The sequence below is a fragment of the Corvus kubaryi genome, unplaced genomic scaffold (assembly GCF_017639235.1).
Source record: "Corvus kubaryi isolate FWS band 111438036 unplaced genomic scaffold, C.kubaryi_AGA036_p1.0 138, whole genome shotgun sequence".
NCBI lineage: Eukaryota > Metazoa > Chordata > Aves > Passeriformes > Corvidae > Corvus > Corvus kubaryi.
In genome coordinates this window covers 1,604,020-1,627,784 of record NW_024580672.1, presented here as the reverse complement: position 1 = coordinate 1,627,784, position 23,765 = coordinate 1,604,020, and the positions used below count along the sequence as shown (strand labels likewise).

General features: G+C 36.4%; 1 protein-coding gene across 50 annotated transcripts in view; it reads right to left on the bottom strand.

Moving 5' to 3' along the window:
* Positions 1-23,765, bottom strand: part of KCNMA1 (potassium calcium-activated channel subfamily M alpha 1) — a 439,385-nt gene that overhangs the window by 100,904 nt on the left and 314,716 nt on the right. For 30 of the 50 annotated variants that reach the window (XM_042018554.1, XM_042018555.1, XM_042018556.1 and 27 more), the window contains 5 exons: positions 20,290-20,399; positions 17,857-17,925; positions 13,743-13,754; positions 5,107-5,193; positions 42-118 (listed from right to left, as the gene is read on the bottom strand). In XM_042018554.1, the coding sequence (XP_041874488.1) occupies positions 42-118; positions 5,107-5,193; positions 13,743-13,754; positions 17,857-17,925; positions 20,290-20,399 (355 nt within the window). The remainder of the gene's footprint in view (positions 1-41; positions 119-5,106; positions 5,194-13,742; positions 13,755-17,856; positions 17,926-20,289; positions 20,400-23,765) is intronic. The other 20 variants (XM_042018551.1, XM_042018567.1, XM_042018568.1 and 17 more) reach the window with 1 other exon arrangement.

Here is a 23,765-nt window from a genome sequence, read left to right as displayed (position 1 = left end):
CATGAAAAGGAGAGGAAGGGAGGGATAGAAATATTACTTACGCCGTTTGCAGCCACATTTTTTTATCCTTTTGGGATCCGTGATGTCATCATGACAGGCCTTGCAGTAAAAATATGCCCTAGAGAGACAGAATGGAAAAACTGACACATTTCTTAATCCATGTAAATGAAATTAGTCCCATATTTCCTCTTGCTAAAGTGACCAATTAATGAAATGCCCCAACACTAATTTCCTTTATCTTTGAAAAGGTTTAGACATGTAAAGTAGGAAATATTTGCTGCAAGACCATTAATTTCAAATATAAGACTCCAAATCAGTGTTTCTTTTAATACACTTTTATTTGAAAAGTAATTGGAAGAATGGATGACACTTACACCACAGTGTATTAGTTCATTTGTCTTTCATCTTAGAAAAAAGAACATCCAATGGATTTTGTCACAAAAAAAATATATATAATGAATTTTTTGTTCTTATCGGCTATACCACGGTGATTTTTTTTAAAGACTGTCTAGCACCCTGTGCCAATTTTTCAGGTTGTTGATCATTGTTGTATGATGAAAACCATACGTTCATCTTTAATAAGGGTAGAAATGATGATCCTGGGAACTACTGGCCTGTCAGCCTCACCTCTGTGCCTGGAAAGATCATGGAACACATCCTCCCAGAAGCTGTGCTAAGGCACATGGAGGATGGAGGGGTGATTCAAGACAGTTGGCATGGCTTCACCAAGGGAAAATCCTGCCTGACCAACCAGTGGCTTTCTACAATGGAGTGACTACATCAGTGGATAAGGAAGGGCTACAGATGTCATTTACCCGGACTTCTGTAAAGCCTGTGACATGGTCCCCCCCCAACATCCTTCTCTCCAAACTGGAGTGATGGATTCGATGGGTGGGATTGTCGGGTGAATTAGGAATTGGTTGAATGGTCACATCCAGAGGGTAGTGGTCAATGGCTCAGAGTCCCACCAGGCACTAGAGGATCCCTTGAGGATCTATACTGGGACTACTGTTATTTAATACCTTCATTAATGGCAAAGGCAGAGGCATCAAGTGCACCCTCAGCAAATTTTCAGATGACGCCAAGCTGAGTGGTGCTGTTTCCACACCTGAAAGACAGGATATCATCCAGAGGGACCTGGACAAGCTCAAGAATTGGGCCCTTGGGAACCTCATGTGGTTAAACAAGACCCCAGTGCAGGGTCAGGGCAACCCCCAGTATCAATCCAGGGGGAAGAGCACATCAGTGCAGCCCTGCCGAGAAGGACTTGGGGGTGCTGGTGGATGAGAGGCTGGACATGAGCCAGCAATGTGCACTCACAGCACAGAAAGCCAAACGTGTCCTGGGCTGCATCCAAAGCCCCTTGGCCAGCAGGACAAGGGAGGAGGCTCTGCCCTTCTGCTCCACTCTGGTGAGACCCCATCTGCAGTGTTGGGGGTCCCCAGCACAGGAAGGACATGGACCTGTTGGAGTGAGTGCACAGGAGGGCCCTCAAGATGGTTAGAGAGATGGAGCACCTCCCCTACAAGAAAAGGCTGAGGGAATTGGGATTGTTCAGTCTGGAAAAGAGGAGGCTTCTGGGTGACCCAGGTGTGGCCTTCCAGTACCTGAAGGGAACTTACAGGTAAGATGGGGCAAGACTATTTATGAGGGCATCTAACAGCAGGACAAGGGGGAATGGGTTTACATTGAAAGAGAGTACATTTAGACTAGATATTAGGAAAAAGATCTTGTCTGTGAGGGTGGTGAGACACTGGAACAGGTTGCACAGGGAAGTTGTCGATGCCCCATGCCAGCACAAGGAGAATTAAGGAAGTGAGAAAGGATAACCTTTTTATTTTAGATAAGATTTTTTAAAATTTCTCATTTAGTAAATATGCATCAGACTGCCTATAGAAGAGTTCAATCATGACCGCCAAGTCAACATGCCACATGAGGCTGCCACGACACATTTCATGACGATCACCCAGCTGGACTCTAGCAGGACATTCACAGTTTACCAGGATTCTTGCTGGCATAGCAAATTAAACATACTTTTTAACCTGATGAAAATCCCTGCACTTGTCCACATTCAGGATAGGTCAGCTCCCTGCCTATGTTCCCTAACCCCCTCTCATTGCATATTTCTCAATACAATTTGGCAGTAAGAGGAAAAGCCCCCACTTTGCAACCACCCATATATTCTGCTGACGGTACGGGATGGTTGGATTGGTACAACAGTTGGGAGGCCACTGAAACAAAACAATCTACAGTCCAAAATATGAAAAAAACCAAAATCCAAACCAATATTAATACACAGCCTCTGATTAAACACAGCCTTTGGCACTGCAGCCAGGATGACTGCTACTATTCCTTCTAGATTAACTATAGCATGGCCACCACAGGTAGAACTATACTGGTAGTTAAGTGACCCATCAGGAGAAAGACAGCAGGTCTAACACACAAAAGATGAATCACATCGATGCTTCATATCGGTTTAAATACAAATTTTAATTGCAGGGAGACCACACTGAATGCTATTAACATTTCTAAAATCAATACAGTATGAAGCTACCAATGGAAAATGTAAGTCCCTTATTTCTCTAAGAAACTTCCAGGAGGATTACTCTTTCAGGCTGTGAAACTGCCTTAGTATTTCCAAGATGCAAAATATGAAAGGAAAAAGCCTTCTCTGAGCATGTATACTTTGCTGCAGAATGTTTCTGGTCTTCAAGATATTCACATTCCACCAAAAAGAATATAAACTACCCCCAAGGAAATGAGAAGAAAATATTTTTCAAACTACGAGTTGATGTCAAGATGTAAGCCAGGAGGAGAAAACTGCCTCAAATTTTTACAATTTCTCCCCAGTCCAGCTGTAGAGCCCCTTTATTAAACAAGAATCAACTACCACAAATAGTTCCTCACAAAAACTTCATAACACAAACTGGATATTGGTCATTTCTAGAGATCATGTTTCTGAAATTCACTGCAGGACAACTGTCCTAAAGGGTACCTTCAATCCTATGTCCAAATTAAAGAATAAATACCTGAAGTGATTGCTGTAATAAAATTATTCTAGATAATTGGGGTGAATTAAGCGGATTTGAAGAAAGTGGATTTCTGATGCTAGTGGTAACATGTAAATGAATCAAGAATAATGAAGATGCAATTCATGTAGTTTGTACTACATTTAAACAGTCAAGATTTTATGTGAAGCTATTTAACTAGGCATAATTGTTGCTATTTACCTAGGTATAATTGCTTCTTATGGGAAACTATTCTTCTACAAATGCAAAAGTGATTCTAACAGAAAGAGTAATTGAACATCGTATGTTTTATTTCATCGTGGGATACATAAATATGAATAGCTTAAGGGAGCTGAAATGTCTTCATTAACAAAACCAGAATAATTTAATTTGCATTTCAGGTATAAAACACCTTTAATTTTGCCTTATTAAAAAATCATTTTTCCCCTCCGAAAGACCTCAATTTTAGAACATATTTCTGACTCTGATTCATAGCTCAAAGGGTGAAATGAACATTTTTCATAATTGGCTTTGTTAGTTGAAACACATCTGAAAACCATTTGCTTTGCACAGAGCAGCTAAGAAATGTGGCAAGGATATTTCTAAATGTGGCTGGATATTTCTAAATGTGGCTGGATATTTCTAAACAAAGTCTTCTGCCAAAAGCCGGGCAGAATTGGAAATCTTGTTTCAAGCTCACTGTCAAATAAAACACGCTAGATGAACGATGTGAAAAATTTGTCTAAACTCCTTAATAACAGTCAATTTCTCCCTAACCATAGCTGTTAAAAATGCTATGCCATTTTACTTGCAGTCTGAGAAAAAGTTCATTGGAGAGTGTAAAATGCTTATAAATGAAAGAAAACTAGCAGCTCAGTAAAGCAATGTGAAGACAGTTCTGTATATTCAACTGGAGAAAAGCAGTAGATTGGAAAGGAACTGTATGCTGCAAGGCAGAGTCCCTGGGGCAGTGCAGGATGCACACACTCCAGAGATGGTACCACAGATGTGAGAGGACAGGAGCACTGCTGCTCTGTTCTGTATGCTTCACCTAGCCAAAAACTATCTCAGCTCTTTCAACAAAAATAGAATTCAAGTTCTCTAATTTCACTGTTTTGGTGTTTTCACTTGCTTTAAGTATTCATGGCAAGTGTGCATTGGTTAGGTATTATTTCACTATATTTAATCCTAAAAGGTTGGAACTTAATAAAGGGTATCATTTGCATACTTTATCATTTTAAGTATAGGATTTAGTTAAAATACCAAACTCATGGAGAATATCAGTAAAAAGCTGATTGCATGACTCATAATGAAAATACAAATTATAGGGAAGCACTCAGCTGCAAATATTCCTTTTCTTCTTTTTTTTTTAATCACAGACACATTGAATATTTTTCTTTGAAAAATTCTTTTATCACATTGCTCTTTTGTTCCTTCCAAGCATACTATAATCCTAACAAACAAGAGTACACACATTTGGTCCTCCACACAATATCATAAAACTCCTTTCCATTCTTCCCAAATCTAGTACAGCCAAGCACAATGAGCCTGTGAAGTTGTCTGCAATGGTTGAGATATAATGCACTTTTGTAGCCTTATTTATTACTATGAAGCCATAGAGTTTGTAGTTCCATTAAAGAAAAATTACAAGAATATAAATATTATTTTTCTAATGCAATTACGGAATGAACACAGTAGCTAACTTGCATCAAGAATTTGCTAAAGCCTATGTAGGTAAGAACTCCTCTAAACCTGAAACTAACAGAACTGTAATCCCTGTCCTCCTCTCTCATAGTAATTCCTCTGAGACAAAATAAGTATAGAGAAAACAAATAAAAATATTTCACATTTTCTAGGAGGACTCAAAACCCCAGCCTCTTTACTTCTCATATCTGCTGCAAATTTTGTTTCCTTGATATTTAGGACTGTAGGTAAGAAAACTTCAGGCACATAAGTTGGTTCAAAAGTAACAACCCAATCCCCCCTGAGAAATTTTAAACAGATAATAATGAAAATTAGGTGAAGCATTTACATGTAAAGAAAAAAACTGAAATGAAATATATTTGTTTATATTCAAGGATAAAAGTGCATTAATTACCTTTTTACTTCTTTGGCATCACTTGCAATGAAGAATCCTAAGGTACCTTCTTGAATCTTGACGTGGTTTCCAGGATTGATTAATATACTGCTCAGTGAAACAAGAACAAAACCAATAAAACAATAAATTAATTTTAACTGACTCTTCCAAATTAGCTTTACTTGATTCTATTATAGGGGACCCACTAGTTAGGAAAGGCTGCAAGGAAATTTTAAGCCATTCTTCCTTGATATTTCCAATCAAATAAGTTTCACATGCTTTTTACAAAAAACTTTAGTTTGAGACAGTCAAATGCCCCTGCCTATAATCACATCATATAAGTGCTTACATCTGTTTTCTTATCTTTTTGCTTTAAATATAGACTACACAAAAACCTCTCAGAAACATGATGTGTGAAGCTGAGCATTGCTGTTTTCTTGCTCTGTCATGCAAAGTGGTGAAAAATTCACAATACGGTGAAAAGGAAAGCAGCAACCACCACTCAATAACAACAAAAAATATCACTTATGAAACTAAACCTTTTGATGCAAATTTTTGCCAATTTCTAGTGAAATAGAAAGTTAATGGGACCCCTATCTGGACATGTAATGTTATTGTTTAAAATCATAAATACACACATACACTCAAGGGGAATGGTACAAGACAACCAGTCACGACAGCTGAAAAAACATAAAACGGATAGAAAATTTTTAAAACTCTGCTATGCAGCCATGAAAGAACAAAAATAACCCAACCACCATGACAGAAGAGCCTCAGCTACCTTTGACAAAGGAACTGGTATCAAGAAGTGAGGTACTCCATGTCTATGAAATATCTTCTTTATTTTCATAATAATTTAACTCTAGATTTTAGGTAAGGCACTTTGCAAAGTACCAAGCAAAATATGAATATACAGATAGAGATAAATATAAATATATTCTCCAATAAGTTTATATTAATGTGTAATATATCTTAGCTTTTGACTCTCTAAAACTTAATATAGCTTTTCAAAAGTTTTCTCTCTTTTGTCTTTTATTAAAGTTTAGCTTTTCTAACTCAAAATGTAGTAATGGTATGCATATGCAATTTAGAGTAAATAAAGACTACCAGCAATTTAAACACTTGTCCATCTAGCAAAAATTGATTTTAGGGAAGTACATATACACAAAAATAAAAAAAGCACAATTCTGAACAGGCATACATTACTAAAATTTGAAGGTCCAAAGTCTTTCATGCTACTGTTACGAGGGAAAATGGATCTCAGTACATCTCTTATTCAATATGTTATTTATTCTTTACACATTAGGAATAAATTAGTATGACAACATAATGTATCTGAAAGATTAATAATGGGCACATTGTTTTGTGTAATTCCACATGCCCGCAAGGCCCTATGACAAGAATATGCAGGCACAAAATAAAGTGCTCATGAGTTCAGAAGTAAAAGGTTGGTCATAAAGTCATAATTCAGCCCCCATTAGGTAGATCTTATGATACAGTTCTTAATTTAATACCTACAACCTCCTTCCTTCTCAAAATCTGAAACTTCATTCAGTGGTATTTTACTGCCACTACTTCAGGCATGACTTCATGTAATTTATCTCTCTTTAAAATCAGCATCTTATTTTTCCTGTGTGTTTTTCTGCCATGTTCGTCTCTACAGCACGCAAAAGATGCACAAACTTTTCATTTCTTTTACAGGACAGGAAGAACGAAGATATAGTATAATCTCATTTTACAGAGGAGAGATTAGGTCACTATGAGATATAGTATTTACTAATCTGGGATGCCTACAGGCGAACTTTTTCTAAGTGTTTAGCATTGCATAGGTCCATACACACTTTCTAGGGACTTCTGCTGTAAGAATGCTCAGCATTTCCAAAAGCCTAGCCTCTGATTCCCAAAATAATGAATATAGTTAATCAGAGGCCAGCTGCAGAAGACTTGGTTAAAATTATTATCTCCCTCTCACACAGATCGTCTGTGTCAGAGGCTGGAACAGAAATCAAATCTCAAAGAAAGCGTCTACCCAGATATCCTTCCCTTTCCTTCATTCACAGTTTCAAGCTTTGCAACATAAAAATAAAAAAGGAGAGGAGAACTACAGAAATTGGAAGGTATCACCACAGAAAGCAGGCTCATCTCCACAGCACACTTTAGCAATATTTGCAAAAAATGAAATGTGATGGTACAAATAACATCTGTATTACACACACGGATACATGGGATGAAATAAAGTTACACAGCTAAACTAGTATCATCTATCATCAACTAGTATCATCTGGTATCATACCTAGTATTTATTTTCCATAATTTCTAGTATTTATTTTCTTTATCATCTATTATCATAGCTAGTATTTATTTTGTTAGTGAATTGGGCCTAATGGCTGCACTTGCAATGAAAACTTCTACCTAATGCAGTTTTAAAATGCATTTTCACAGGTTTAAAATGGAATAAAACAGGAGAAAAAAAAAGAAGAAAAAATCACATAATTTCTTCATATGAAACCAGTCACTCGGGTCAAAAACAGGTTGGAAAATTTAGCTTTCCTGCACAAGCTTTTGTCAATTGAACCCAAAAAGTACTTACTAGCACTTGCAGAGTCCTATACTGGCCATCTTAGTCTCTACCTTTCCTCCTCCCTGCCTGCTATTGTGTAGTAACCTGCCACTACACTGAAAATTTAGCTGCTAAACTCAAAAAATCTTCTATAGAGGCTAATCTCATGTATTTATTATACTGTTCCTTATAAAATATGTAAGGTCTTGTAGTATAGTTTGGGCTGGCTGTTTTTCTTAGGTACAAGTGGGTACTGCTCTGTCTGAAAAATACTTTTTATTTCTTTACTTGATTCTGAAGTCACTAAAGTGTTACAGCTTTTCAGTGAAAACAGATGAACACATTTCCTTACAGAGGCCCAGGCTGGTTTTTTCCTCAATACAATTCTTGGATATGGATAAACCATACCAAAGAGTAAAAACTCCTACCCAAACCTCAACAACCCAAACTCCGCAAACTGAAGTAACCACTAGATGTATAAATGTTCACTCCTCACAGCAAAATTTAAATTTAATAAAGTAATAAACAAATGAAGCTGTTCTTTCAAGATGCATGGAACGCAGTCATAAATTAGAAGTAACTGGCTTCATTTAGGATGCAATGTATTGTGAGCATGATTTTGTATCTCAAGGTTTTCTGAGACACATTAAATCAATTCACATGGGTCGGTGTACAGACTTTATTTTTTTCATATCTTATACTTCATTCACATATACCTCTTTTCACAAATACAATGTATTTATAACCACAAAATATAGATGTGACAACAGTTAATACAGTATGAACCCAGCAGGAAAATCTTCTGTTGGAAATGAAAATTAACTTGCCCCATCACTGCTACTGGCTAAGAGTTACAGCAAAAGTTCATAAAGCTTTGGGTTTATATACACACTGATGTATAACCAGAGCAAAATCGTGAGCAATTTCTACTGAGTCTGTACGCATATATTAAATATACAGCTTATTAAAGCTGTAACTGAATTATTTCTTATGACACCTGTACTGTCATTAGCTGAAGTTATGCTTTGATAAGCACTCTAATATATACAGCAAGGGAAAAGTTTTGAATTAAAATAGAATATGGGGAACAAACAGCATAGAGAAAAACAAAACAGTCTTCTGAGTATTTCAACAAAAATGCATCCATCAGTTATTTAGAGATGCATGTGTTTTTTTAATATGAAAATATGCATATATATATATATATATATATATATCCCCAAAGCTGAGAATATAAGTTCGTGGCAAACTAAACCGGAGTTTTAAGAGAGACAGCTTCAGCTAATGTCTCATTTTTATATATCTCCAAGGCTACAAAAGAAAAGGGAAAAAGGACAGAAATTCATGAGGTTTAATAGCCATAGATATAGCTAATCCATTATATATGCATTCTGTGCCACACATCAGAAAAAAATATTACTGAAAATAATGCTGATTTTTCGAAACACATGTTTTTATCATAAAGCACAATTTGATTTTTTTATCTCCTAAATCAGCTCATGAAACCAAGTAAGGAAGGCCAAGTACTTTAGAAGCTTATAAGATCTTGATCAAACTTTGTAATTCTATAACATTTCTTATTTAGGTTACCTCAGAAGGTAATCAAGTAATAGCAAGCTCAAAAACATTTAGTCATAATTTCTTTAACGATTCCAGCTCCAGAAATACATTCCTCAGGATAAAACCTTTCCTGACAGGGCTCACATGATTGCTTGCTCCTTCACACATGAATGTTTAGGACACATGGCAATTAAAGCCATGTAAATTAAATACGATTTAATGTGTTCAATGGGAATTTAACATACTTCACCACCATAAATTTAGGAGAAGCCAGTTCCATTACTTTTTGATAATATTACAATTAGGAAGCCACTTGTGGAATAGAATATGCAGCTTGGAAACCTGTGTTCTACACTTATCTGCAAAAGTTACCCCATTTGCTAAAGAAGATTCACTTGGTGACTAAATGCAGGACCATGCATCTAAGAGCAATGAAAATGTCCCACACTGAAAATGTGGAAATCAGCCTTGAATTCAGTTGTACTCTTCAGAATCACAGACTGAATCATAGAATGGTTTATGTTCAAAGGGACCTTTAAAAATCACCTAATTACAACCCTCACGTCATGGTCAGGGATACTTTTCACTAGAACAGATTGTTCAAAGCCCCATCCAATCTGACACTGAACACTTAAAGCACAAGAAAGAATCAGGAGTATTATCTACACAGCCGAAAATGAGTTCCCAGACTGACAGAAATATAAGCAGGTGAAACACAAACAGAAATCAGTGCACATTTGAAATAGAAAGTTTAAAAAAAAAAAATGAAAAATTCAAACAAGGTCACAGAAATTCTAGACAAATGTTTATGGTTTTCTTTACACAGATTGTTCAATGAAAAGATAGGACACGATGAATTTTTCATATGTCTGTGGAGAATAGATATCCACTCATGTTTCTCACTGCATGTTAATTGTGATCAACTCACTTACTGGTTTATATCTTTCTGATGTTTTAAGTATAAGTGCTACCTTCAAAAAAATACAGATACAGGAAAATATCTGTTCATCCACTCCTATCTACCTGAAACTACTCCAGAACATGAGTGCTGCTCAATACTTTTTGGTAGTGCGCGGATGACTGACTGCACAATACACCAAATACTCTGACCTAGCTAAGGCATACCATAATATATCTTCCTTTAAAGCACTAAAAGTAAGCTAAGGTTTTGATTACTGATTGCGGATCTTCTATGTTTCCTTGAACTTAAAGGTATTTGATGGAGAGCCTAATAACTGGAGATTTTAACTGTAAGACAATTTGTGAACTGACACTTTGGGGTAGGACTAATTCCATCCAGATATTTATTTTTTACTTATTTCTGCTGTTAGGTGTCTCCTGCTTTCAAGTATCACACATATTGCATTCAAATTATGCTTCTTGGGCTAAAATGCTATTAAAAAAGTTATAGAAACCTGATACCTTTTCATATTATTAGAATATTTAAAACATTACTTCTAATAATTTATCGGCATAAAAAAGATTTCAGTAGGAGATGAAAAATGTTTCCTGTAGTTTTCTAGAATATTCAACTATCTTCTACATGAACTACATGGAAAAAGTAACCAATCAGTGTCAACAGTCTGAACCACTATTATGCAGTATGTGTTTACTGGTAGGCCACTTGCTAAGTAGCATGGCTCCTCAATTTGCTTTGCATAGCTTGAAACTGAGCAGGCTCCCACTACTGCTGAAGTTGTGAATGAATGTAACTTTGAACTCTTCATCTAGACATAGTAGTACAGTGGCTGACTCTCAGATATACGTAACTGTCAGCCTTCTCTGAGAAAAACAAGAGAGGGATCTTACTACTACGGAAGAGGTGTGGTGAAGGTCTTTAAACTGAGCTGACAAAGGCATGTGGAGATGCCCAGCAAATACGCAAGGGTAACGACATTTTAGCAGCACTACAAGAACACTGAAAACTGAAAGCATAGATAAGGTCAACCAATAGCAACATGCACCAGAAGAGATCTTTTAAGGATTTCCCTTATCCATGTCTCTGTTACGTACTATTCCTGTTTGGTCTTACTTTCAATGTCACATTTTAGACAGCACTAAAGGTGGGATTAATCTCATCCATTTTGGGATTGAATTCTAATGCATTCAAGAACTGTCTCTCTCTTCCCTTGCAATTATGGACTAAGTCTGGATAACTAACAGGAGATTAGATGTTTAACATTTTGATAAAATTAGGTGTGATGAATCCCTTTATCAGAGACCAATTGAACAGTTCCTTCCTGCATCAAGGAAACTTGTCTGATTTAGTAACCCTACTTCTTTTTTTGTTTGCTGTTTTCAGCTGTATGGCTACCCATGTGACTGCCATCACCCTATTCTAAAGAAAAAAAAAGACCAATTGTTGAATTAAATGAAACACGAACAGCAAAATTTTGACTAAACGCATAACAAAAGCTGTAACAATTCTGTTTTAAACCTTGTGGTAGATGTACTGTACCATTCCCCATGCAACTCAAACAGTAGCAATATCATCTAGTAATCAGGAGGATATAATATTGTTAAAGTACTATGAATACATTATCTAAAACAAAATTATGTGGTATTACTGACTATAGCTACCACACTTTTAAACAAAACCAGCTATTCGTCTTGATAGTTTCATGCTATGCCCAGATAAAAAGTACCACTATTAGCATTATGGTCTTTTAAAACATACCATGTCATTCATCCAACTATAGAAGTAGTTAAAGAGAACATTTTTTGTTTCAGGGTATGTTTTGGAGTGTGACAGTAGGTGCACAAATCTCATAGTGGGAGTTGTGCACATACCAGTTTTCACACTAATTGTAACACGTAAGTATTGCTTCTTTCTTCTGGGCTCTATCACTGACATTAATTCATTATGCTCCATATTGCTCTACACAGCAAAATCGAGTAAGACACTAAAAAGAATACAAGGCAAAAGACACAGTGCACATTACATGCTACAGGATATTAAAGCTTAATTATTACAAGCATATAAAAGGTTGCTCCCAGGAGTTAAGTTTTTTACAACAGCACCTACTAAGTCATGGTCTACAGGATGTGCATGAGGTATTTTATTTGGGCATAGTCCAGACTAGTTCAACAGTGATGGTGAACTCAATACACTGGGAAACAATTAAATTATTCCTTCTGGTTCCAGAAGTGATTAATTATCAGTACAATGAGGCACAACAATATACTTTATTCTGGGAGCAAGCAACTTCACTTGGTACAACACTTCTTCATATTGCTCATCATGCCAGCATTAACATGCCTCCACCACAAGATAAGATATACTGAGAAGCAAGAAGCAAAGTAGAGGTGCAACAGCTGCAGATCCTTGGAGATGCTAAGTGTTGCAGTAACTTCTCTGCAGTTGGATCATATCAATAATGCCAAACTGACAGGAAGCCACCTCTCTTATCACACATCTACTCAGAAACTATAGGAAGACTAAAACTTAAATACATATAACATACAACATACACAACAGAATAGACATGGAAAGTAAAGTTTGAAGAGTGTGATGAAGAAGGAAATTGACATGTCTGGACAATGAGAGCAGGTCTCCAGACCATCAGTGACAGTCAGACAGACTGCTATAAGCAATTAGGAAAAAAAAAAGCTGTCAGGGGAAGAGAGATGAGGAGAGACAAGGATATGGAAGAACATGCCTTATTTTCTTCATCCAAACCAATAGCAGCATGATAGAATGTAGACTAGAAAGGACTCACAGCATGGTATACCAAAGAAAATGCAAAACATGCCATCTCAAAAAAAAACCCCAAAGCTGAGAAACAAATACATTCAGTAACATCTTCATAAATGAGTTAATAAATGTCATTAAAATGAGTGTGACATATAATACAAACTATCCATGGCACTTTCACTGGAACAGTACAATAGCTTTAATGAGTACTGTATTATGAATAACTGGACTCAAAACAGGACCAGAAATGCGAAGGATCAGGGTATCTGGTTGCTGTTAATGGAAGATGAGACTGCAAGAGAACATGAACTACTGTATTGTAAGATGTGTTTTGAAGGAAGACTCTGGGGAAAGAAGGACATCAATGAAAGTGTGAATATGAAAACAATATGGCAGCAAAAGGGCTGGTAAAGACGAAATATACATCGTCATGATACAGTCAAAATGAGGACAGGAGATAATAACAGCAAAATCTGCTTTTCAAATGCAACAATCTGATACACCAATGACTCCACAAAGGTGACAAAAAAGCCTAAAAAATGAATCCTGTTTTATTTTGTACTTCCTGCAAAGAAGTTAGTGCGTGAGTCACAAGAAACAGTGGAGAGACAAAACGCTGTTCTCTCTCCTCTTTGAGATTGGGGGCTCATATATAAATATACACACAGATATATATATACACACACAGATAGATGAATATATATGTATATATGTGTGTGTATATACAGAGAAAGATAGACAAAGATGTTATCTTCCTGTGTTCTTGGCAAGGAATTAGTCCTGAAGTTAGAAGGAGTGAAGGTAGGATTGAGGTTGGAAGGAAAGGTAACGAAGAGGGCATACCGCTTTCGGCTTCTGCAAACGACAAGAAAAAAATTGCAAATCAAACACTTTGATAGGAAATCAACTGACACCAAAAGCAAAAGCAAAAAAACCCTTTTTTTAAAAGTCTTCAAGGCTTAAAGGTTTTTCTGCTGAGAATGAGAACAAATATACGGATAGACAAAGAGAAAATTTTACAAGAGGAGTATAAATGGGGAGCAGGAGGGAAGAATCCTGGTTAGGCTTTCCTTCTTGCTTACTTATGAAGAAAAAAAAATACAGGGGAAGAAGGAAGGCAGAAATCTCTCTAAAAGGGATTTCAGATGAGGAGTTTGAATATCTGAATTTTGAACTGTTAGTTTTTCTTATATATTTAACATTGGGACATTTTCAGGTTCATGTTCTCCATGTTTCCTTTGCATTTTTCTACAAAAAAGCCAAAGTCTCTCTCCAAATGAGCTAAGAGCATTTTTTTAAGCTATTAAGATTTGGCTTGCATCAGGGAGACAAAAATTTAAGTGCTTCCTATTTTTAGTAAAGGGGTTATAACATTCCCAGAAACCAATCAGAGATGAAGGAATGGCTAACTCATATTGTGAGCTGGAGTTACTAGAGTGCAGACTTTAGTAGCTGGTCAGAAGCACTCTAAATTGAGATTTGTAAACTCAGAGATTTCTTTGATAGCTGAGAAGTAATTTAAACATTATTAAATATATAAATGTAACGGTTACAAAAATCTAATCATGGCTATTTTAATTAATCTTTAAGATACCTTGATGAGAAGCAGTTGCCTAAAAAAATAAGCATACTCTAGATACTCTACCCATTATATGAAAACTAATATGCATTTATCATATTTATAACTATATTACTTATATTTAGGCTTGAATAGCTGCTTTTAAGCATCCTGTAAAATCGTAATTGTTTATAATTACCTAACTAATACTGACAAAATTTGTTATCAAGGTGTGCTTTCTGTTTTGTGTAGTTTTATTAGTAGTCAGGAAAAAAGAAGCAAAAAACCACCTGCAGGCAGGAAGCTCAGCTGCTGCTAACTTGTACAGCAATATTAACTTGGAGAGAATTCTGATAATTTATAATTACTATTGATTTCAAACTCCTTACAGCAGAGTTAACAGAATTTGGCTGTAAATCAGAAAGGTTTAGAAAACTAGAATCTAGGTGACTGCCTGGAGAAAAAAAAAAATGTGCAGAGGTAAATTAGTATTGATGCCATTCTACATCTAATGACAATATTAGCAGTCAAATAAAAGCCTGCCATTGAATGGGATGGGACTAGTATTTATCCTTGAGACTGAGTTGAAGATTTGAAGAGGGGATTAGGAAATTTAGAATGCCCTTACATGTCTACTGTTGAGAGCTGCACACACTCCTGAATCTTTTTCACTGCTTTAGCTCTGAGTGCAAAGTGATGAAGGCAGACGAAACTAATCTTAACAGGGAACTCCCTGTGTAAGTAAAACATCTGATACATAATTTAATGATACAGACATTTTATTATGACTAATAACATGTTGGGAGTAAGATCTTCTCATCTTTTAAGTAGAAAGAATGCTTTGAAAATTTCCTCTGCTTCTGAAAATACTGTTCCTAGATCTGTCTCAGCTATGGTAGGAAGTATTAGCTCTTAATAAAAGGGTGCTGCCTAGATAATGTTCTAAATTTTTCGTTTTATTTCCTATTGTTTCTCTAAATTTTAAATGATATAAAACTTCTCAATAGTTTTACAAAATATGAATGCAAAGTGTAATTATAAAATAAATAAGCATGTATCTACTTTTAGTCACTCCCATAAAGTCTGAAAGCTTAAAAGAATATGCATAGTCAGTTCCCACTTCACCTTCATGAAGAATTACCAGGAAGAAATTTAGATATGAGCATAATAAAATATTTCCAATGTCAGCATCAACAAACATAATTGACAAATGACAAATTTACATGGTTCAAAAAGAGAGTGTGCTTCTAAACTATGTTATTCTAACTTTAATTCCCCATCTTTTCATTTAATAAGATGCATGGAGATGCAAGTATACTTAGGAGGTGAGAAACTGAGGTTTTGCTGCATTACCTTTCTGGTTGGACTAAAGGATCAGAAAACCACAAATATGTAGTTAACATATTTGGGTTTAAGAGAACAAAAACAAGTAGAACAGTAAAGATATGCTGCAGGTAGCTCTGTAATTGATCCAACAGTGACTATAAAATTATCATTGGTTAATAAAATCAGTAGATATTACTGTGGATCAGGGTTATAAGAAAATGTGACTATCTACCTTATATGCCCTCCTCTTGTTACATACATATTCACCAAATCCAGCTGTTAATATCCCTTTGTTAGTATTGCTTCCTGCAATTTTAGGCTCCTTTTTTTTCCCCTACTAAATTAATTGACTGCAAACTGTTACCTACATGGCTTTAAGTAAGAAGTACATGATTGTATCACACTGTGTTACTTTTTGTGGGATCCTTTGCACCACCTTTTGATTAAGAACTCAATCCAACTCCCACTGAAGTTAATGCAAAGAGTGATATGGAAGCCAAGAACAATCTGTTATTACTGCAAAAGACTGCAATATTAGCTCTTATGTAAGTAAATGACAACTGAAGTAATGGCACCATAAAGTTGGCCAATAATTGTTAGGAGAAAAACAGAAACCAAATATTTCTTAATATTGAAGACACAAAACCTGGTAAATTGTTCCACTGCTGTTACTATCATATTTTTCCTTTTTCTAGCAAGAGATTAAATTGTTCAGAGACAGAAGAATAGATTGTTTGCTTTACATTAGCTAATGCAGAATGAGGTCATTCAATGGAAAAGTATTTTAAGAGTCCAAAGGAGCTGAATACAGCATAAAAATCTGATATTAAAAAAATAAGGATTTCTTAATCAGCACAGTGTGAACAAAAATGATACCAATAGTACCTACACCGCTTCACATTTCATTTTATAACACAGGGAAGAATCCAGCAAAATCAACCATAGGGCATGGAAATACTCCTAAATAGTTGTAACACTGCTTTTTCCACATCAAATGTCTAGCACAGGTTTTATAGATTCTTTTAATAAAGAGAAATTATGAAAGTTAATAATAAGTATAAAACTTTCAAAACCCCAGAAACTGCAGAATGAGTTCAATTGACAGAATTGGTTCTCCTGTGAGAAGAAGCAATTGCCCTCAAAAGTGCCCTTTAGCCACTAAAAGGTAATTAGTAGCCACAAAGAAGTTGAACTAGTATGTATCACTCCAGGTTTACTACAGCAGTACAAAAGATAATTTTGAAAGAGGAAAATCAAATTCCTCTCAAAGTCATTATTGTCATATTTTTATTATGTGACCCTCCACATGTTGCAGAGAACATTTATAAGTTTTTGTTACCTAAAAATGAATATCATTTAAAGCACTGATGGACAAGTTGATGGAAGATTGACTCCAATATTCAATCAGGTTTCTATGAACTTTTGTACAAAAAAAAATGCAAGAAACACTTCTTTTCCCATCTGCGAATCTTTACTAAATAATGATTTTTTTTTCTTTTTGATTAAGAAAGTAGCCAGCCAATTGGTAATTTCAAGGCTAAATTAACTTTTTCCAGTTTCATTATGTTATTCATGTAAGTTTTGCCAGAACAGATACCATTTAAATATTATGTTTACCCTATATTTTTTTATCCTGTATCCTATCTAAATTGGTTCTCCCAAATTAATTTAAATTAAATTTGTATTTTGAGAATACACATAGCCATAATGAATTTTGATATTGCATCTGATTTCCACTTTTCTGGTTTCAGTAGAGTAAGCTGGACCTTTGATTAAAAGAGATACACTACAGACAAAAATATTGTAAGCTTTTCCATAAGTAGAATCACTTCTGGAGATGGGACATAAGTACTACTGCACCTTCTACTAAACTTCCTGACTTGGATTAATTTCAGGGAGGAAGAGGGCAGAAATAAGTGCCTTTCAGTACTACATGAAATGCTGCAATGCAATGGCATGCTAAATATATTCTGAAATGTTTCAAAGAATAGCTATGTTCATTCTGAAAAAAAAGCAGGCAAAATTCTTGACAGTGCATTCCAGAACTTCCAAAGTTGGAGGCATTGGACGTACCTGCTTTCGCGTTTTTCCGACTTGTACTCTATGGCTATCATTAACAGCTTTAGTTTCGCAAACACCAGTCTGCAGGAAGAGAAGAGGCCAAGAGTCAGTCCCTTTTCACAACCAACATCACACATGTACAGGTGGCTGTTCCCACTGGTAGGTCAAGTGCCAATCTAGAGATGCGCTGGCGTCATTAGGAAAATTTTGGGGTATTTAGCCTTACGTTACTAAATATTACACGACTCAGCACTAGTGCGGGACAGTTTGGTTAGTTTATCTTCAATCAACATCATCCACAGCTGGTCCAGCAATATCCAAGGGCACAGAATGTTAGGATTTACATTCACATATTGAAAATATATTGGTTGGAATATGTTTACACAGTACACACACGGAGTTATAAATAGAACTGGCAGACTGATATTAACTTCTGTTTCCATCTAATTCTTTCCCCTAGTGTTGACATCAAAAGCTTGAAATTCTTCAGCAATATTGAGTTTCCCATCCTCACTGTCTCAGCATGCTTTTTGTTATCCAGACTGTCTGGCAGCCTATTTACAAAAGAATCACATTCCTAGACTTGCATTTATGACAAATAACCTGAGGAAGCAGAACATTTCATTTAATTTCAGACTTTTAAAATGTCATTGACTGGATGAATTTAAAAGCTACACTACAAAATCCGTTCTCAAAGTCTGTATATTTTACGGGTAGCTGAATACACTAAGCTTATCCGCTGCTTCAATTTCCCCTTCACAAACCAATGCAATAGACTTTTTGCTGTCATTGTCCTCTGCTTCTTCTGGAAATTGAGCAGTCAATTCTTACAGTAATGAAAATACCTATGCACCAAACTCATAAATAAGTAACACTACATTTTAATTTTCAATGTGCTCTTAATAGAGCTATTAGTATGCCGGAAATTTTGAGATAAAACTTCTTGTTTTACTTAAACTAGCAAACACAGTTTGCTAATGTTTCAAATACCCAACTGCTTGAGGAGAGCTCCAAAGTTTAGAAATCTTTCTAAATCTCAATAAGCACCCTTTCTTTATTGATTATCTCCATTCTACCAGCACAGATAAATGAATGCCAGCTTCATGTCAAATACAGTCTCAGTCAAATCTTCCTAGAAACTCATATAGAAACTTGACACATTTGGAAATTGTTCGGCATAGAGATTTAATTTTCATGACTGTAGCTAGTGCTAACAGTACGAACTACAATTCATTCTGAATATACATTTCTGAAACATGAGATTTCCTGTTTCAAGAAATCCACATAAATTTTTGTAGCTATAGTAAAAAACTTTTCCCCTCAGTAAACTTGACACAGTTTGGCTGACACAGTAGAAGGATGGAGTGAGAACCCCTTAATTTTACCAGGAAATTGAACACTGGGCTCTGTCATAGCTACATCCCAGACAATTTCTAAATGGATAATATTTGTCTAACAGTTGTTTTCCCCTCATTCTGATGCCATGTTTATGCTCCTGTAAAAATTGGGAAAGGTGCGAGAAGTTAGGAGCAAAAGCATACTCATCCTCCTTTACATAAGAAGATGGTATTTTACTTCTTCATCTATTTCCTCCTGTAAGAATGGAGTCTACAGAAGTTTTTCTACATTAACTAGTTTGACACCAAGCTCATCAAAGTAGGGTCTGTTTCTTTTTAAGCATTTCCACAGCCCCTAGCAAAAGTTGTCCACAGCCCTTGTGGTGACCTTCCAGTATGACTGGAATGAAGAGCAATCCCAACCAATGAGGAAATACGAGAGTGCCAAACTAACCTGATTATGTGGCCAAAGTATTCATCAAACAAACCCTATGCATACAAATCTCTCATACACAGACCCATTCTGGGATAAATATAGGCATTTTTCAGTCTCCAGAAATGAAGTTATTGCATGGCTTCTGCTATGGTTATGTACTCTATGCTTCTTTCAACTGAATTGACATATCTTCTCTGACATATTTCACTTGTTGCAAGTGGTTTGCAACCACTTCCACAGAGCTCTGGGTGCCACACTGCTTATATGACTCCACGACATCTGTTGAATTAATGGTTTTCTTGGAATGGAACACAAGCCAAGATGCTGATACTGACCACCACTATTCAAAGAATAGGAATCATTAGAAAAAATAACAGGATACTGCTTTTGAGTAAATAACTCAATTTAAAGAGATTGATGATGAGTTTGTTCAATACCAAAAACATTTATGCTTTTATTTACAATCACTTAATTACAAATCTCTACTGAAACCAGGCATTACAGTGTTTCAGATACTTCCATGCAGTGATTGCTTTAATGTTTATTTTATTAGACACCATCTGATATACCAATATTAGGACTTTAGCAGAGTGAAAAGGTCTCCTGCTAAAAAATTAGATTTCTCTTGCAAGAAGGGAACTACTTCTGTATATTAAATGTATTTCTACTTACTCACAAACTGCAGGGAAGGACAAACCAACAAAGGCACTAGACAGGTATTCCGTATACATTTCATTTGCAACTCCTTCCAGGTAGTATTTCTGCCACGTATCCTCCTCAATCTAAAACCAAAGAAACAGATGCAGAGTTCTGAGTAAAAGTGACAGCCTTCTTTAAAATGTACAAACAACTGCTTAAACACAATTCAGATTTTATCACATAAGTCAGTACACTGTTATGGCAATTAGCATCGCTTATTTTTAAGGGGCTTTCTAGAATGCTGAAAAAAATCCCCAAAACCGAATCCCTGTAGTCAGTAAATCAAGTATCCTATGCAAAAATCATACACTGAATTCTCGTCAAACACATTGAGCATGCGGTGAAAGCAGGTTCATAGAGAGCATGAGGAAAAAAGTTTCGCGATTTCCTCTTTTTTAAAACAGCAGAATCACAGAATGTAAAGGGTTGGAAGGGACCTTAAAGATCACCTAATCTCAAACCTCCCCGCCAGGGGAAGGACACCTCCCACTAGCCCAGGTTGCTTAAGGCCTTATCCAATTTGGCCTTGAACACTGCCTGAACTGGGGCATCCACAACCTCCCTGGGCAACCTGTCTCAGTGTTTAACCACTCTCACAGTAAAGAATTTCTTCCTAATATCTAGCCTAAATTTTTTTCAGTTCTTACCTACTACTTGTTGTCCTATCACTACAGTTCATAAAAAGAATCCCTCTCTGGTTTCCCTGTAGCCCCCTTCAGATACTGGAAGATTGCTACGAGGTCTCCACACAACCTTCTCTTCTTCAGGCTGAACAGCCCCAGCTTTCTCAGCCTTTGTTGGGGAGGCATCGCCAGCTGGGCAAGGGATGGGACTGTCCTGCTCTGCTCTGGGGCGACCTCACTCAAGTCCTGGGGGAAGTTTGCAGCACCACAATATAAAAAAAGACTTTAAACTGTTAGAGAGCATCCAGAGGAGGACAATGAAGGTGGTGAAGGGTCTTGAGGGGAAGCCAAATGAGGAGCGGCTGAGACCACTTGGCCTGCTCATCCTGGAGGAGACTGAGGGGAGATCCCATTGCAGTTACAGCTTCCTCATGAGGGGAAGAGGAGGGACAGGCACTGATCTCTGCTGACAGGACCCAAGGAAATGGCCTGAAGCTGAGCCAGGGAGGTTTAGGTTGGATACCAGGAAAAGGTTCTTCACCCAGAGGGTGGTTGGGCACTGGAACAGCTCCCCAGGGAAGTGGTCACAGCACCAGCCTGGCAGAGCTCAAGCAGTGTTTGGACAATGCTCTCAGGCACAGGGTGTGACTCTTGGGGATGTCCTGTGCAGGCCCAGGAGCTGGACTCAATGATCCTTGTCGGTCCCTTCAAACTCAAGATATTCTGTGAGTCTATGATTTTCTTGGATCAAAAAATTTCAAGTTTTCAAATTTCAGTATTCCAGAGCTATTTTGACAGGACTTTCTATAGTATTTTAGATAAGTTTGCATTTTTATCCTACAGGCTGAGTATTAATTTGGGATTCATCAATCTTTTACTCATGTTAAACTTGTCAAAAGGCACTCTTTCAAAAAAATGCTCTAAAGAACAGGAGGATTGGAAACTTAAGAAACCTGGTGAAATGTAAGTTAAAATGATTTTTTTCTTCTTTTTTTGTTTTCTTTGGGGTGTTTTGTGTGGTTTAGTGGTTTGGGGTTTTTTTGGTTGGTTGGTTTTGGTTTTTTGGTTGTTTTTTTGTTGTTTTATTCCCTTCCCCTGTTGACAGGCTGCCAAATAATCAGTTACTTTAGCTCTGGAGATGTAAACAACTGCAAGAATAAATTGCAATATGGAGATGTTCCAAATCATATAGAGCCTGACAAGTGGGCTGCAAACAATCAGGAGAAATTTCTTCCATAGAAATTGTTTCACCATTCAGAGGCCATGTGGGATGGTAAAAGGGATTTGCATTGTGTTATTCCCCACCACACACAGAGAAGCCATATCACATTTTTTATAACCCTTTTATCTATAGGAAGCTTGCAAATGTTGCTGATCAGCAACTCTATATACAGAAGAGAGATAAAGTGCAGGCTTAGTAAAAAAGTAAGAGTAATGATAGCAAGGGCATGTTTGTAACTTATGGTCTATTTTGTGGCTTTTTCTTAGATTGACACCACCTGGGGCTGGAAGAAATATACAAATACATTACGTGTCTCCCTTTCTACTTTCTTCCCTTGCTTTCTTTTCTTTAGGCAGATGGTTTTGATTTGGAGGGAGGAACTCCAGATCAGATCTATAGTTAAATACTCACCCTTAGTCAAGGACCAAGAAAGGACTGGAAAAAACCAAACATTTGCAAAGCAGTGATCAAGCTCAAGTATCTCAAGATATCAATTAGGACTAAATTAAACTTCATCAAGTGATTGGAGTATTTAAGATATGCTCTGTTAGGATACCATGAATTGTTGATTATTGAGTTTAAAGAATTGCTGATATTTGGGATGCTATGTTATTATAAGATGATCATAACTGTCAACTAAAGATGACCTTTCCGTTTTATCTCCACCTGAACCATGACATTTTCTCTGTGATTTCAAAGAGACAGATGGTCACCTGCCTGGTATCTTTTGAAAGGCAGTACCTGCTGAACTGCTAGAAATGAAATTACTATTAAGAACCATCAGTATTCAGTGTTTTGTTTCTATTTTCTTGAGTCCTTACTCTAAGTTTTAAGAGAGTAAGGTTCCACAGATCAGCTCCATCCATAATCCATGTCAATAACATACTAATTTCAAAATGCTTAAAGTGAGGAAAAATGCCTTAGGAGTCATTATGCTCTTGACTACTTTAAGCCTTTGTGATGGTATTTTGAAGTTTAGGTTACTGTTGGACCTGATCCAGAATCTGCCATACTACCACAAGAACTTGAATCTATATCTTCCAGATTCCTCTCTAGTACTGTAAACTAGATTATTATCTCTCCATGACTAAGTCACACTGCAATTCTGTCTCCTGGATAGTCATAAAATAAATTACCCACTGCTTCAATAGCCTATATGAAGAATAGCTGGAAAATTACATAGTGCATCCCAAGAGAAGAAATGTAATTTTCATCTGTATCTTTTTTTAAGCCATGATACTCCTCTGCTCTCCTCTGTCTTGTATATAGATACAATATTGTTATCAGAAAATATATTTACATAATATAATCAATTCCTAGTGAGACATGGTGACAGAGATATGATAAAATTATGTAGCTCTTGCAAGCACAACCATTAGTATTGTCAGGAGAAAATGAAAACCTTTAATACACCCAGCCCTACACCCAGCAGTGTAATTACCAGGAGCTCCATAGCTCCAAATGACCTATCTTGCCCATAGCATTTGTTTTTCAGTGTAATGACATAAATAGTTACATGAAAGAGATTGAGTGTATCTGAACCAGATCATGCTATATAATCTCTTCTGCCAAGATCTAAGTATCACCATCAAAGCAGAGAACAA